At 35.5% G+C, this 12,296-nt stretch overlaps 1 protein-coding gene across 3 annotated transcripts; it reads right to left on the bottom strand.

The window, feature by feature from the left end:
- Positions 1-7,502: 7,502 nt before the first annotated feature.
- On the bottom strand, positions 7,503-10,879 carry LOC143586773 (O-methyltransferase 1, chloroplastic-like). 3 transcript variants are annotated; one of them, XM_077068251.1, is made up of 8 exons: positions 10,507-10,879; positions 9,765-10,070; positions 9,528-9,685; positions 9,317-9,437; positions 9,124-9,248; positions 8,286-8,414; positions 7,796-7,960; positions 7,503-7,713 (listed from the first exon to the last, which is right to left on the bottom strand). In XM_077068251.1, the coding sequence occupies exons 2-8, from the start codon at positions 9,955-9,957 to the stop codon at positions 7,642-7,644; spliced, it is 963 nt and encodes a 320-aa protein (XP_076924366.1). In that variant the 5' UTR covers positions 9,958-10,070; positions 10,507-10,879; the 3' UTR covers positions 7,503-7,641. The 3 variants fall into 3 exon arrangements, with proteins under 3 accessions (XP_076924366.1, XP_076924365.1, XP_076924367.1); XM_077068250.1 differs by having other exon boundaries at positions 9,765-10,052; XM_077068252.1 differs by having other exon boundaries at positions 9,765-9,990.
- Positions 10,880-12,296: the final 1,417 nt, after the last annotated feature.

Below are 12,296 nucleotides of genomic sequence, written 5' to 3'. Positions count from 1 at the left end.
TTTGTTTGTTGACCAGAATAAACAAAAATCTATGTGTACTGGTCAGTTGTGGCCAGCCTGGGTGAAAACGCGGGGTACACCGCCCCTCCCCTTGCATTATGTTTTTTTTTTTCAAACGTTATATTTAAAACGCTGGACATGACACGCAGATCCAAAAAAAGAGCCGTTGGTCTTGGAGCCGTTGGGCTTTTTTTTTAAAAAAATTATATTAATTATATTTATACCATATAAACAAACCAAACTCATATTTTTTAACACAATCCTTCCAATCTATACCAATTTACATAAATATTTATGCCATCATGTTTCCAAACAACAACCAAAATATTCTCGGTTTCGGCCAATATGCCCGTCAAGCCAACCAAATTCCACAACCGAACCAATCTACCGCCCCGACGCCAACCGTACCCGTCCCGCAAATGTTTGACCCGCAAATGGCCGCCTACTTTGCACTTCTACAAAACTCTATGTCAAACGCGGTGCCCGGTTTCCAAAACCCAATGACAAACATTTTTGCCGGTTCGGGTTCCCAACCCGCCCCGGAGACCCAACCCGAGGTCGAGTTCGTGCCGGAGACACAACCCGTCCCGGAGACCGTAGCCGGTTCGAGCCAACGCGGACGTTCGAGAAAACACGCAAAGAAGCCCACCGGTGAACCTCGGGTTAAAAAGACGATGATAGCGTGGAGTAGCAACGAGTGCGTACTATGTGCTCGTGCTTGGTGCCAGATATCGGAAGATGCCAAATGCGATAGGTTTTTAAAATACATACATATTTTTAAATTTCTTATAACAAACATTAAACTTGTAATGTTTTTATTTTTTTAGCGAACTATCAAAAAGTGGAGGTATTTTGGCACAAAATTATAGAGAGGTTTCACAACCTTGGCGTGGACTCGCGTCGAGAAAAAGATTCGTTACTGTCGAAATGGGGCGACATAAACACCAGATGCATGGCTTTCCATACGGTTTTCTCTCGGATGAATCGAACTAGGAGTAGCGGTGTCTCGGACGCGGAAGTCATGGAAAACGCGTTGGTTGAGTTTCAACATAAGGCCGGCGGGACCTGCAACTACTTTGGCATTTGGAAAGACCCATTGACGCATCACCCAAAATGGGGCTTGGTGTTGGATGCCGAAGCCGAAGCCGACGGTGGCCTGAGTAAAAAAAAGTCTAAAACATCGTCTTCGGTTGATCCAGACACGCCCCGTTCCGACGCTCGAAACTTCAACTTAAGCGATAATGACCCGTGAATACTACCGAGATGCCTCGGCCGGGGGGTAGAAGAACCAAAGGCAAAGGAAAGGGGAAAAGGGCCGAAAGGGGCCGCTTCGTCGTCGGCAACGGGTTCGAATCCCGAATTGGAAAGCCAATTCAAATTAATGAACTCTCGACTCCAAGATTTACACGAACTTGAAACCCAACGACTTCAAGTAAATTTGGACGACGTCGACCTACTTAGAAGGAATGAAATGGACAAAGACATCGAGATTTTATCAAACGAGCTATCCGAAGACGACCTGATAGTCCAATCTCTAAAAGCCACTCGACGAGCGAAAATTTTAGAAAAATATAAATAAGTTTTAGTTTTATTAGATTTATTTATGTTTTTTTTAATCTGATGTATTTTTTTTAATTTAGTTTTTATTTGGAAGTTTAATGTATTTTTTAATTTTATGTTAATTTATTTAAATGATTTAGTATTTAAAAAAACAAATAAAACTAATAATGACTGGGCGTCACGTGGTGCATAATGCCTGGGGGTGGAGAGTTATGAGTACAGACTGTTTTTGTAAAAAACCATAACTCTGACTAGGCGTCACTTGGCGCATAATGCCTGGTAGTGGAGCTTTATGACTACACATGGTCTAATAAACAAAAATAACGATGCCTAGGTGTCCTAACCTTATTCATTCCTAGATTAAAATCTCATACTAATCTTCTAATCTCTTCTCCTTAATTCATGCTATCCATGGGTCATTGGTGAAAATGGTTTGACCCATGAGTTACATCTTAAGATATAATGCATGCATTAATGACTATTTATAATAATATAAAACCTAAAACATAATTTTGCTCAATGTATACATTACTTTTTATTAAAGATGTCAAACACATGTTTTAACAATAAAGACTCATGAATTCAGCATGAATTCAGTTTGAATTATGCGAGACTTCTCACTTCATATATATAAATTTTTAATTATGCTATTTAATTTAAATTTTCAATTAATGTGATTATAATTTTGTATCCTTAATTTAAAATTATAAACGTAGTCATTCTAAAAAAAAACTTTTAACCATTGAAACAATGATTAGTTATACCTAAAGAAATTTGGAGTCCTGTAACTTAGATTTTTTTTTAAAGTTATAAAACTGAATTTTTTGTTTTTTGGAAACTGTAAAATTTCATTTTTTTATTTCATAAACATTTATTACATAATCAATTTCAACAAAACAAATCTTATGTTACTCTACTAATAAAACAAAGTGTTGATGCTTAGGTGTCAAGCCTACATTCACTCATAGCCTAATTTTTTCATCATAACTCCTAATATCTCATTTCATTCATCCTAACTATCCATTAGTCAAAACCATTTTAACAATTGGGTTATAGCATCATTAGATGGATTTTATTAACTATTTAAAGGTGTATAAATGCCACGTTTATAATCACCATTCAAGAAGAATTGATGCTAAATATAATTAATTATTGAGTTGGTTGTGGTTTTTCAACATTGTGTAAAGTATATATTTAGGTGTGCATATATGTAATCTGATGACATTATACTATAGATTATTGTCTATATGCACATTGATCATCATCTTTTAAACATTGTTACACGAAAAATTACATTAAGCTCATATTATCCACCATGTGTAGTACACATAGTGAAACATGAAGAAGATACATTTTATAAGTCGTGAAATGTGAAAAATTTATAATTCATAAATCATTTACTTTGTCTAATACATTAATTTACAAGGTAAATGAGACCTTAAAATGGTGTTTACAAAATTGAAAATACTTCTTTGTATACAAAATTTGTATCACTGTTGCGCTTAATATGAAGACACCTTTTGGACGTGCAATCCTATTACCAAATTGTGTTTGTCGCATTTCGGACTACAATTGTATCACATGTTTCGCTCTGTTTGACATGAGGCAATCATCGAATACGTATGGATCATTTTAAAAAATGGTGACTTTGGTTCATTTCAAAACAACTTCAATAAAAACTAATATAGCCTCAAAGGCTTGTGTAGGCACTTGCATTTATAGCAACTCGGTTTATCATCAATGAATCTTTTAGATTTATTATATGGTATGTTAAGCTACACGCAATTTCAATCATGAAAAGTATTTTAAGAATCACAATTAAAATATCATACCTGATTTTTTAATTTATTTTACCTTTCATTTTGTTTATTTTTTTAAAATAACAGAACTTATTTATTTTTTCCATTTGACAAATTCGTGTAATACACGGGTTCAAAAGCTAGTATTAAATAAAATAATATATTGCTGTAGAGAAGTGTTACGGTTATTGGTATATGAGTATTAGATTTTAACATCTCATTCAACTAGTTTTCATGTACATTAGCTTTGGTCCCTTTTTCGTGACTAAAAAAAATTTATTTTTATTTTTTTTAGTAGATGGATCCTCGATGTTTCCGAACATTTGTCAATGTCGTCTGAATCAATAACTACGTCTACTTTCATTGTTATCGTAAGGGTATATTTGTCATTTTACCTTCTTTATTTTCTTTTATTATTTACATAAAAGATGATGATGATAATAATAACAATAATAGATACTCAGTCCTATCCCATCCCCATCGAACCACCACAATTTCCCATAACCTGCAACATCACCTAACTTCGCCGCAACACAAAACTGAAACATCAAATCAAAATCAAATGGACTATATATCTAAGACAAAAGCCAGCGCCACCACCGTCTCAGATGAACACCAATATTTCACATAAAACACATAAAACCTAAAAACCCTTATTCCCGAGAAGAAAAAATAATTCTTTATTATTTCACATCCTCAACCACAATTCTATTGTTTTGGGGACAACATCTAAATTATAAACCTCATTGTTATTATTTCACATCCTCAACCACAATTCTAATATATGTGCTTACGTGTATTGCTCAATTATTTATTTCATGTAATGTGATTAATTGCTTATTGTTTTTTTGTTGGTGGCATCATTCTCATCCTCGTCCCCATCCTCATTAGTACGATCTTACGGCCGTCTTAGTAGCTTGACTTAGTGTAATGATGAACGGACTTTAATTGTTATTGTTTCAAGTTAATTGTTGTGATTACGCATTCACATGAGAATTGAATTTTTATTATTATATATATCAAGATTGTGATTTTCTCACCAACCTTGTGTTAATAAAATAACAATTTTCAAACATATTGCAAGTATTTACATGAGATGATTGAAGACAAACTGAATAAAATTTGGACTTTAGGATATCAACAAAACTATCGTTATGTTTATTTTTTTTTAATTTTGTTTTATTTGGATGATGTTATGCTTTGGATATTGTGTTGTACATGGATTATATGTGAATCAAAAGGCACAAGGAGCTTAAAAGACACAAACGAGCTTAAAAGGCCCAACAGGCACAAAGGGAGCCCAAAAAGCACAAACGAGCTTAAAGGCGCAAACAGAGCCCAAAAGGCACAAAGGAGCTTAATATGCTTAAAGGAAGCCCAAAAGACACAAACGGAGCTCATGCACAAAGGCAGCCTAAAAGACTCAAATGAGCTTAAAATACACAAAGAGAGTCCAAAAGGCACAAAGGAGCTTAAATGGCACAAAAGGGGCACAAAGGGCACAAACCGAGTCTAAAAGGTTACAAAATGACCCCAAACGGCAAAAGAGTTCAAAATGCACAAACGAAGCTCAAAATGCACAAATAAAACCCAAAAGGCACAAATGAGCTTAAAAGGCACAAAGGGTGCCTAAAAGACACAAAGGAACTTAAAAGGCACAAATGAAGTCCAAAAGGTTACAAAAGGACCCCAAAAGGCACAAACGAGCTTAAAATTCACAAAGGAAGCCCAAAAGGCACAAACAGAGTTCAAAAGACACAAACAGGGCCCCGAATGCACAAACGAAACCCAAAAGGCACAAAAGGAGCTTAAAAGTCATAAAGGGATCCCAAAATGCAGAAAGGGAGCCCAAAAGGCACAAAGGAAGCTCAAAAGGCGCAAACGGTTATTTTGATGAAATGATAATTATGACCAAACCTCGAAGATGGGGGAGGGGGGGCTACCCATCCTAGCCATCATCATCCAGCCACCTCATCTCCTAAATTCCTAATTGTCTTCCCAGACCACTAGGGATGTACATTTAAGCTAAACTTTTCCCCGCAATTCGCATACGTAATAATTTGTAAATTGCAATTTACATTATTTTTTCCATAACCCTTCTACCATCTCAACATACTTTAAAAGTTTATACATACATGTATTTTAATGACAACTCCGTCAACTATTAACTTGTTGTTTGCATTATCTAGGAAAATCTCTTCCGTAATTCTAATGTTAACTTTTTTTTGTTACATAGAACATTATTAGCCTCAAACTCTAACATCCTTTCATGAATTTCTTTACTAATTCTTGAAAACTTAAACCAGCACAAGAAGATAACGCGATGACGTAAGTGTAACAGTTCGGGTCAAATTTATTAACCACCATCAATCTAAAACATGTCAAAGCCTCAAACAGCATACCCATTTGAGAATACGCCAAAATCTTGTGTTGCTTTATATTATAGGAAGGGGTTCACGGGAACCCGACTTTCAAAATTATAGTGTAATGCTATATATAAAATTTGAAGTGCACCTCTTATAAAGTCGGAGTGCATCACCTAAACAAATTAGAAAAGTGGTGGAGTAGCTAAGACATTGGTTGTTAACATTGATGTCTCGAGTTAACATGTGTACTTTGAGCTATTATATTTTCACAAAAGGCCAAACCATGAATCCAAACCGCCAGTAACGGTTTGGTTCGGTTTTAATTTGTAACAATTCGGTTTCGATTGTTGAAATGTATAGATGAATAAACATATAATGAAATTTCAGCATAAATAGAAGATAGCGTGGTTGGAAGATGTCACATCCTTTGTGACAAATATGATATTAAAGTGGTTGATATGCAAGGCGAGTATGTTGACCTAAAATGTCGAAGAAGGAAGACCGGCATTACGAAGCGTCAACGTTATGTGGTTAATAATTGATTTCTAATGACGTTGTCTTTTTTAAAATTGAATCGTGTTTTTATAATGTGATGAACCTTACCCGAACCGATCCAAAGTTTCGAACCAACCCAAATTTTACTACATCTGACTCTATAAAAAAAATATATGATTTGCGTCCTTGTGGTTTAGATGTGGGAGAAGGTTGTAGGTCTAGAAATCAAAATGGGAATGTTGGACCCCTTTACTTTTCCGACGGACCCCTTTACTATTATACCTTCTAAGACTGTACTTTTTTTTGTCAGTGTGCTATGGTGCTATAGTAAATTTCAGTTGGCTCCCTCCGGGTTAAATACCCTCCAATATTTAAATTAAATGAATTTTTTAACTTAACCCTTCAAGTTTATAGAAATATCCTTTTTGGCCCTTAAAACTTCGTATTTATAAAACTTCGTTATTTTAAGCGAACGAGGTCGAAACGTCAACCCGAAAATTTATTAAAAAAAAACTATTTTTTATAACCTTTTAAACCAAACGATTCCAAAACTTAAACCCGGAACTTATCAAAACTTCATTTTTAAACCGAACAAGACGGAAACGTCAACCCGAAACTTTATATAAACTATTTGTTTTACTTTTTTAACCGAATGAGATCCAAACTTCAACCCAAAACTTATTAACAAGACCGAGAATACAAAAACATCTAATATAAATACGAAACATGCATTTATATAATAAAAACTATCACCGAACGTCGAACTAACCCGTGTGTCGGTTCGGGGACCACCGCCTTCCGTTGACTACCATTTAGAGTGGCCTCGCTAGGTGTACGAGCCTCGGATCACAAAGGATAAGTTGAATTCCATCGGTGGTTGACTTGATTAGGGTGAATCGATGCTCAGTGATGGTAATCGGTGATGGTGACGGTGCTCGGTGATGATGATGATGGTGGTGGTGAACCGGAGATTGTGATGGTGATGGTTGGTGAACCGGAGATGGTGATGGTAATCAGTGATGGTTTATATAGGTGAAGATGGAGGATGAAGTTGATTAGTGGAAGTGATGGAAAAGAAGAGGAAGAAGAAGGTGTGAGGAAGCAGATAAAGCAGAGGGGTGTAAAACGCCATTTAAAAACAACGCACCCGTGTAAAAAGTTTTTGGATCCGCCACTGGCCCGAAATTAAAGTTGTCCAGGAAATAAGGTTTCTCTGAGGCATTAAATTTGATAAAGAAAATTTCCTTAATATATGTTGAGAGAAAAACAAAAGGAAAAAATCTGTTGAATTCATTTGTAACTCAATATATTTTACGGTACAAAATAGGGTGAATGTTGTTTATATATTGTAACAAAGATCAATAATAGTCATCTATGGTGGCTGCAAAATACACCAACCGCGAATTATGTGTTTGAATTGGTTAGAGCTCCTCAAATCCATCTTCATCACCTTCTTCCTCCACCCTCTGAAATTCTCTCCTCCAAATCTCCTTCTGTCCGTATGTAAATTCTAATGTTAAAACTTACAGGTTTTAAGTACCCCGCGTATTATTTTGAATTAAAGTGTTATCTCACCTCAGCGTCAGAAAATCTCAGGTGTTCTGCAACAAAAAGCACGCAATCCGAGTCTCCAACGACACGTTCTTGACCAAGGTTTTTTGCAGCCTCATCATACCCTATTATTCGCACCCGAAAGCCATAGCTCATGAAAATATCATCCATCCACTTCTCCACAGTAGACTGTAAAAATAAAAAAAATAAAAAATAAAAAAAAAACATTAAAATGGTCGATTTACGCTGAGGTGAAAGTTGCCGAAAGTACATTTTCAATTGCATAAAACATGATAAATTATTATTATTGCAGCCATGTCGTTTCTGTACTTAACATTATTTAAGAAAACTCAAAATAAAGTGTTTGTGGGTCAATCGAGCTGACTAGTTGACCCCAATTAAAGAATTACATGATTCAATAAGAACATGTCTTCACCCATTACTCAACCTTTCTGACCCGCAAATCTTGTCACCTCTAGTAAAAACGGATATCAGAAATAGAGTATGTACTAACCTTGACCCCGATTTGGGTTTCGGTCAACCACAATGGAAATTCACCCAAGAACAAGCATCCCTTCATGGCTAAACTACTAACCATAAAAAGAATCTCTTTAAAACTAGCTAAATTTGTGACAGGAAACCCCTACAGACCAAACAAGTAAGATGTTCGTTAGGACGATTAACTTTTTCAATTTGCGAGTCTCGTTTACATGAAGCTCCAGTTAGTAAACACATTATTCCTAGGCTTGTACACGAATCAAACATTCAGCAAACTATTCAGAATACTGAATAGTTTGGCGGGAACTTTGCTTATGTTTGTTCATTTTGTAAACGAACGAACATGAACATAAAGTTTGTGTTCATTTAATTAAGCGAACGAGCATAAACACATGTTTCGTTCGTTCATTTATGCCCGTGAAAGTTCGTTTATGCTCGTATATTTATATCCGCTTATGTTAATTCTTGGGTGAAACTTTGAATGAATCATCTACTTAATGTTTAATATTTTTTCGTTTGTGTTCATTTAAGTGTGTCCATTTATGTTTGTTTGTGTCCGTTTACATTTACTCATTTATGTTTCGTTTACCTTTGTTCAATATGTTCATTTATTTTCGTGAACGGTTTGTTTAGATTTTAAATTATCAAACATAAACGAACAAGCACATGTTCGCTTTGTAAACGAACAAACATGAACACAAATATTTGTCCGATTAGTTGTTCGTGTTTGTTCGGTTCGTTTACAGGATTTATCCCACATCTCATCTACTTGACGCGAGAAAAAAATGACAAAATCAAGAACCAAGAATGCACAAAAACGCTATAAAAAATGAAGAAAGGAGGCATTTGTTCACCTGGAACGCCCATATACTTGGCCTGCTGCCATTAAACCCTTTATCACATAAAAGTTGTTGTATATCAGAGGATTCCATAGGAACATGACGAAGCAGGCAGCTTCTTGGAATTTTAGCACCAACATCTAACAATTTCTTGATTTTTAAAATCGACTTCAAGAATGTAGTGAAAATTTGATTAGAAGTTACGAACCTTGGAGCTTTTGAGATGCTGTCTTAAACACTGCTTGCGGTGATACATCATAGATTACAGTTGCAGAAGGCCATTTGAGTCGATAAGCCCTAGTATCCATTCCATCTGTAAACAAAACAACCTGCAGAGACGCACGAAGACACACGAGAAAGCTTCATGATTCAGTAAATTAATAAGCAAATTTTTAAGTATTGAATATACATTTATATACCTGTTTAGCTCCATCAACACCCTTAGTTGCACTAAGCAACTGGTCATCGATAAATCTAGTGCCAAGACAGTAATGGTGCAACTTCTGATCCAAATTTCTATCTAACTCAAGATCAGGAGGTGCAAAGCAGCCAGCGTAGGGATCGACAAAAAGAGGCTCTACATTACAAAGCGCAACACTAAACGAAATGAATAAAGGTGTTGGTAAATATGTGTTAATGAGGCTCGTGCATGTTACCTGATCGGAGGGATTCTTGGAAACGATAGGAAGCGCGAGTGATAGCGGATTGGAAGAAAGGGTGGTCGTGGCCGTTGTCTTGGTGGAAGTTGGTTTTAGCTGTAATTTTGAAGCGGAAATTTCGGCTCTTACTTTGATTTGAAACAGGAAATGGTGATTGAATGATAACAGGAATTGCCGGCGCTCGTACCATGAGAGCTTGATAATCTGTTTGCTATCTGGTTAACTGACAAAGGGGAATTCAGTTGCATAAACCTTTTTTACACTGTTCTGTTCCCGACATTCTTTCTGCAAGATTGGATTAAACTATTTTGATATTAATGTAGGGTTATCATATTGTTGGAAACTTGGAATCTAACATATAAATCATTTCAAGATTTTATGTCCATGATTTCTTGATAACATCATGAGTTTTTCAACACATTTTCTTTTTAGTTTTTCCATTAAATGAAAATAAGAATATACGATTAAATTAATGGTATGAAACTAATGCATTAATTTAGTAAAAAAATCCCAAGTTAAATGGTATACTTCAAGATTCAGATGCCAATACAACGAATGTATATTATGCATGTTTTAAAATACCGAGTATCTGTTACTTCAATAATAGGCAATGCTTCACCATCACCGAGAAGCTTTGAAGTTTAAACATCATGTATCTTGTTAAAACATAAAATCTATAATATTTATATAAAGCACAATTTTTATTTACCTGGTAAAAGTCTGTTCGAGATTTACTCACTATTTAAAGCTTAGTGAAACGTTCATATTAAAACTCTTGTTAACGGATGAATGATGGTGAATAACATTCGGTGAAGGTTTGCTAGACAAATCCTATTAAACCTCATCATTGATGGCGCCTATAAAATATCTGCAAGTTAAAGTAAGTAGAATTGAGATATTGTTATGTATGTAAGAACAATCTATGAATATAATTGGAGCAATGTTATTTGATATACAACATACATATTTCCATCTTTATCAGTTTTCTTTCACTAGCATAGTGCAGAGTTTCTTTTATGAAATAATGCAGATTTATTTGTTTCATATATGCATATGTATTCTTTTTTTTATCGGATTTGTTTTAGTCTGTTTAATACTTCCTTTTGTTGAGCTCATTTTGATTGTACATCATCATCATCATCATCATCGTACTCAGTATATCCCACCAATAGCAAAGCTATGGTAGGGTCTGAGGAGGGTAAGATGTAGACAGCCTTACCTCTACCCCATAGGGATAGAGAGGCTGCTTCCGGTGAGACCCCCGGCTCGATAGTAGTTTTGCATCAAGCCTTGGACATAAGGCACATAGAACTCAATCATCGGCTGATCGGTGCATGTACCCTTGTCTTTCGGCTATCAACGCCACCACATGATGCCTGATTAACCTTCCGCTATTTTTAACGTTATTTTCACGAGTTTAGTAAAATAACGTCAAAATTAGTGCAATTTCACTTTTGCCCACCCGAGGGTTCACACATATATACATTATATGCGCGCACCGCAAGCAGGGCTTTCATTTTGATTGTACATGGAGTTACTAAATTGTATGTAATTATAGACTAAATTACAAATTTTGTCCTTTAAACATTAATAAATTACAAATTCACTTTCACTCGTTGTCCTTCATTCGGCAAAGTGCCTTACTTAGTGGTCATTATGTTACTTTTTTATGGTAAATTTTATTATCTTATTAATTTTAGATATTATAGAATTAAAAATATGATAATTTTAATCTAAATTTAATTTTTAAATATTATATAATACTACATGGTATCCCCTACTTTTGGCCTAGTGGTAGGAAGACTTGGGCTCTCTAATGGAGACCCAAGTTCGAACCTGAAAACCTAAGGGTTCCTCCGCAAGGTTCGTCCACGGAGGGTTTCAATATGAAAAAAAAAATGAAAAATAAAAAGGTCGTCAGATTGAATGCTGAGATTACGCATTGAAAATCTGGGATTAAATCAAACCATAAATCTACGTAATCTACGAAAAAATTTCCCGAAAAAAGAAATAAATCAAAAGTAAAGAAATGTAAAAAATGTTGGACTATCCCCTATTTCTAGGTTATCCACTTTTTCAACCAAAAATCCTCGACTTGTGTCACTTTGGGTGGATATTCGCAATGAAGGATTTGAGCTATGCCTTGTACAGAGTTGTCAGTTCGGATTCCAAGCCCACCCGGGTTTTAGTCCCACCATGTGTTACGTCAGATAGTTCCACTCTTGTGGCGGCACAACGTCTGTCAAGTGGCAGCCGGCGATATGGTTTCCCGGGGGAACGCCCAAGCCAAACTCTGAAGCCAGCGTGTGCCCGGTTAAGACAACATAGTCTGGCTAGAGTGAGGCATCGGGGCTATCTAAATTTGGAGAGTGCGGTAGCCTATATACAAGAAAGTCGCCTTTGTAATTTTGTATCAAATACAAATGAAATTAACGTGCTAAACGTGAGAATCAAGTAGAGTAATTATGTAATTACTCTAATTGCTCTATGATAATTACTCTATATGATGTAATTACATAATTACTCTAC

The sequence above is a fragment of the Bidens hawaiensis genome, unplaced genomic scaffold (genome assembly GCF_021521415.1).
Source record: "Bidens hawaiensis isolate Kalapana, Puna unplaced genomic scaffold, B.hawaiensis_p1.1 tig00034970_1, whole genome shotgun sequence".
Lineage (NCBI taxonomy): Eukaryota > Viridiplantae > Streptophyta > Magnoliopsida > Asterales > Asteraceae > Bidens > Bidens hawaiensis.
Note: the sequence above shows the minus strand (reverse complement) of the source record. Positions and strands in the feature narration are given on the sequence as shown.

Bases quoted from the DNA above. Each gene is read 5' to 3' on its own strand.
- LOC143586773 (XM_077068251.1), bottom strand. From the start codon at position 9,957: ATGGTACGAGCGCCGGCAATTCCTGTTATCATTCAATCACCATTTCCT. The intron at 9,686-9,764 runs GTAACATGCACG...TTTGTAATGTAG, and splicing joins CCAAGAATCCCTCCGATCAG to AGCCTCTTTTTGTCGATCCC. The intron at 9,249-9,316 runs GTTCGTAACTTC...AGAAATTGTTAG, and splicing joins AGCATCTCAAAAGCTCCAAG to ATGTTGGTGCTAAAATTCCA.